We start from the raw sequence: 4997 nt of genomic DNA, 5'->3' as shown, positions 1-4997 counted from the left end.
GTCTCATTTATTCAGCCATTCTATTGTATTTTCATGAATAAAAAAATTGAAATGTTCTCGAAAATGTACACAATCATTTGGGAAAAAAATTAATTGCATAACTCCTATAGATTTTCTTTAAAAAATTCCAGAAAATAGGCTTTTTTTCGACCGTCTAGGTGGGTATACCCCCTTAATGAAATTGAATTTTTGCATCATTGACATTGTTGCGTTGGCATTGTAATGTGTCACTATTATTAGACAACGTTGGGGAATTTTGAAAATGCACATATATTCCTCATTATTATTACTAGCTTCACTTTAATCATTAGTAACATCTAACTACATTTACGTGCTAAAGTAATTTTACATCAATTGTATGTCGTGCCAATTACGCAACTAAACTGTCACGTATAAAAAATACACGCCTGAAATCACGATTTCTACTTCCGTCGAATGTATCGGATTCAATCGAGGTTAAGGATCCTAGATAAATCACGGTGAATTGCTAGTACCCTTGCTTTTTTCCCAGCACTTTAACGTTTCACTCTCCGGAACAGCAGCCGCGCCGAGGCTATCCTTAAATCAATGTAGAAAAATCTCATTACTCTCTGTAAATCGCATATGTTCTATTTTACAGAGATTGTAAATATAAAGGTACAGATCTCAAATTTTTTAAAGCTTATTTTCATTTAAATATAAAATTTATTCGTATTAGTTACCTAAATTAATTTTATCGTTCTACGTCTACAACAATGTTTTTACTGTTAAAAGTACCTTTGGAATTTTTCATAAAAATATCAGAATGTCTGTTGGAATATTTTTCAATTCAACAGGCATTTATATTGTTTTGAAACAATAGCATGAGCTTTTGTTTCTTTTTTGTAAATTTGTCAATATTCTCCTTTATCATTTATTTCTAAATGTGAAAAGTCAAAAAATTAAAATTGTAAAGAAAGCTCGTATTTTTGAAGTTCCTAAATTGGAAAAAGAAAAAAACATTTACAAATTCATTCGTAGATCATATACCTATGTATTCGTACAATATATACTTGTATATTACGCATAAAAAGACATGCAAAAAATATTTACGTCGGTATGTGATAGCACAGTTTTTCTGTGTTGTTTTTGTTTTCTTTACAATAAATTAATGCATTTATGTATGCTACTATTGCATTCACAATTTATTTTTTTATATAACATGACATTTAATGTTATATAAATTATTATAAATATTACTTGGACATTGTAAAATAGAAAAAATAAAACAAGTTATCTTGACTGGGTTCCAAAATTGATTGCTAGCTCTGTAGGTACGTCGTCATAAAAACTGCTATCAACAGCGTTCCAATTTTAGTAAGCGTGCAATTGATGCGAATACGCATTTCAAATTGAACCGATACTCGCCATCTTGGATGCTGTAGCTGCTTCATCTCTTCAGCCGCAGCAGTTACAGCAGAAAATGACAAAATTAGTGACGTCTTTACTCTCTCGTAGCACTGCCATAGCGTGCTACGACGATTTTTGGAACGGTGTTGACAGTGCTGCCAGCGCTGACAAATAATTTTGGAACACAGTCTTTGTAGATCTATTCTATAACATAACAATACCAATTATTATAGCAAGCGCCTTGGACTCAATGTTTAAACATTGTGCTTAAATTAAAACTAGTTATAAAAATATAACGATGTATGAAATCAATTATATAATTCGTGTTTGCTACGATACGACTAGATACGAGTATATATGTATATGTGTGTATGTACATACATTACATGTATATATTTAAAGCCGCTTCAAGTGAACAATTTAGATATACAATTCACTTTTTTTTTTTCGAAAAAGAAAAGAACGTTACGGAGAAAAATTCAATGTGAAATAGATTGTCTTAAGTAGACTTAAAAGGAAAGTAAGAAATCATCTTTAGTAGTCTGGGAAAATTGAATTTATCTCAACAATATTTCTGTCTTATAAAGTAACATTTTAAATTTTCAAATATAACAAGGATACTCCATTCTTTTTTTTATAGAAATGTAATTAACGGTCTTGAGTGGAGAGTTGAGAATTCGCAATGGTGGGCACCCGATAACGGTTTGGGAAGATATGATGCCGAGGAATTGAAACGAGTCAGATGGTTAGAAAATGCTATAAAAATTTACGTAAAAGCTTTAAATGCATTATGGTGAGTATTGAAAAATTTTTATTATTTGATGGTGATTATATCATAAATAATAACATTTAATTTAGTAGCTTTTATAAGTCAAAAATAATTAAAGAAGCTATCAATTTGATAGATTTATAGCTGACTATATGCATGATTAAATAATGCAGTTATCTCTGCAGAATTAGACAAAAATCTATGAAACGTTATACACGAAAATGGAATATTTTGCACAAACATATATATAATATTGATAATATATTGTGTGTATATGTATGTATATAATGTTAAAGATTTATTGTGTGCCTAAGGAAAAGTTTTATTGGTGTCAATTAAATTTATAAATAGAAAAAAGTTGATTTGATCTATAAAATCAATTAACGAATAGTCAATGATTAACTAATAATTAGAAAATCTTATTAAACATTATTAAATGGCGAGTCAATGATAGTTACCATTAATTGACTATTCATTAGTTGACCAATTGATTTTATAAGTTAAACTAACTTTTTTCCTTTTACATTTAAAAAGAAAAAAACCTGAATTAAAAAAATTATATTTAAACATTAGTAAAATTAATCAACATTAGTAAGATTTTTTTCTTAGGCACTCAATAGATCTTTAACATTATGTCATAAATGTAACTTAACACTGTTACAATTTTTTGCATAAGATTGAATCCATCGATTACATTTTACAGTAAAAACAAAAAATGCAACAATCAAATAAATGCTTTAGAGTGGAATCACATAGTGTCGAATATGTTAATGACATATAACAAAGAATCGGAAGCAGCACCAAAGTTTCTTAATTTGTTTATGAAAAAAAAAACAAGTAATCTAGAACGTTTGGGTGATATAGTTGTTCACCGGAATAAAACAAAAGTTTATTGGGATAAGAGTAAAATGGACGAAAAAGAAAAGAATGTTACAGAGAAAACTGAGAAAAATTACGGAGCGCCAAGAAACAACAATAATATGTCGTATATATTTAGAGAACTTTTAAAAGAAGAAAATAAACCGCAATCAAGATGCGCTACAGCTGTCAAACAGATTAAAATAAAGAAAAAGGATAATGAGGCGACACAAGTTTTAGTTTCGGGAATGAGCGATAACGGGTGGTGGACAATGGTAGTGTTTTTTAGTATTATTTTATGTATATAATCTCTGAGATTTTTTAATTTAAAAAAGCCGTTTTTAAAACTTCATATATATCAAAATTAGAAATTACCCAATAAATTAAAATTATTGTTTTTGTAATAGATTATGTATTAAAAAAAAATTCCGAAATTGTCAACAAATGTCCTCTTTTGTAGATAATAATTTCTCAAAAATTATACTTTCCAAAATATCTTAGAAATTAATATTTATCTTCACACAGTATATAAAAAAAAATTATTCCTATTAAAAAATAAGACATTTTTTTAGAACTTCAAGCTTTCTTTTATGAAAAGTTAGAAGTTCAGAAACGTAAATATAACTAATTTCCACGTTACAGGTATGTACGATAAGCGGCATAGGAATCACGATGTTTCTGGTGGGAATTCTCGCTGTTTATGTTATCTATACGAACGTGCAGAGGCCAAAGTGTGCCAAGAATAAAAATCATTTGGATAGAGATACAAACTTAAGGAGAATGAGCAATGATAGGGAATTACCGACGACCATAACCACCCGTAACCAACGAGTGTTGCGTAGTCCACATAGAAGAGGCAGCGACAGGAGCACTATATCGGAAAAAAGCGTTTAACGCGAATGCAAGTCGCATTAATAATAAATAAAGCGAGCATTTCTAGTGAAACAGAAAAAAAATTTACTTTAAAAGCGTACGCAAAATTTATTATCTTATTTTATTGTGAACATGTTTTCTAGTGACATTCATGACCTATATGGCTAATCTAATTGATCATAATAAAATATTCTTTATAACATATATAAATTTTAGATAGATATTTTTTTTTGTTGTAATTTATTTTTTGCACTCGATGCAATACGAGTTCCTCGTAATTGTTCTATGTAACAATAAATATTATTCTGCAGTATTTTCGGAAGCGTATCTACTGTCTATTTTGATAATGTATCAACAAATTGAACGAACTAAACAAACCATCCATCAATGCATACTAGCATTACTTTTTATAAGACTTTATTTTTTTTTAATTTATAGATCTTTAAAAGTCATGAAAAATGGCATGTTCGGTAAGTTTATTGAAGGATAACTAATTTAACGATTTGAACAAAGCCCTTCCGAGTAACATATCAGTTAGTATTCGATAGAGAGAAGAATGATCTTCGAGGTAGAAAACAAACTTAGTGTACTTTGCTTCTATGTTTGGTTCTGTGAGATCAATTCGCAAAGAAATGTTAAACGATCTATCAAATATCAGCAGTTCCATTACAGAAAAAAACAAATTCTCCCAAACTTTCCGATATCAATGATTTTGACGGCGAATCAACGGTAGTTACCACTGTTATCATATCTTTGTATAGAGTTATTATAAAATTACAAATATTTCTTTTTACAACTATTTATGATTAATATTCATTACCATTTTTTTAATACAACATAATTTCGAAAAATTTATTAAAATATCGAATTGAAATTTAACAAATTGTTATATTTTTATAATGTTTAAATAATTTAGTTGTTGATATTCCACTAATATTAGTTGCCAACCATTATGAATTGTTTCCAAGAACATGTTGAGAAAATTTAAATGTATTATAATTTCTATAACAGAAATTCCCAACTTTCAACAGAGCATTAAAATAAAAAAATGTTGCAAATAAATCTCAGGTATTATTAAGAAATAATTCTCCACGTTGAACATTGTTTCAACTCTCTAACGATACAAAAA

At 28.4% G+C, this 4997-nt stretch overlaps 1 protein-coding gene across 1 annotated transcript in view; it reads left to right on the top strand.

Annotated features, from left to right (window-relative positions):
- The window catches only part of LOC108750986, a 9075-nt gene extending 5057 nt beyond the window's left edge, over positions 1 to 4018 (top strand). Inside the window, exons 6-8 of the mRNA XM_018490894.1 lie at positions 2009 to 2161; positions 2841 to 3270; positions 3638 to 4018. Of these exons, the coding sequence (XP_018346396.1) occupies positions 2009 to 2161; positions 2841 to 3270; positions 3638 to 3889 (835 nt within the window). The 3' untranslated portion in view covers positions 3890 to 4018. The remainder of the gene's footprint in view (positions 1 to 2008; positions 2162 to 2840; positions 3271 to 3637) is intronic.
- Positions 4019 to 4997: the final 979 nt, after the last annotated feature.

The sequence above is a fragment of the Trachymyrmex septentrionalis genome, unplaced genomic scaffold (genome assembly GCF_001594115.1).
Source record: "Trachymyrmex septentrionalis isolate Tsep2-gDNA-1 unplaced genomic scaffold, Tsep1.0 scaffold40, whole genome shotgun sequence".
NCBI classification, from domain to species: Eukaryota; Metazoa; Arthropoda; class Insecta; order Hymenoptera; family Formicidae; genus Trachymyrmex; species Trachymyrmex septentrionalis.
This window is presented reverse-complemented; position numbering and strand designations above follow the sequence as displayed.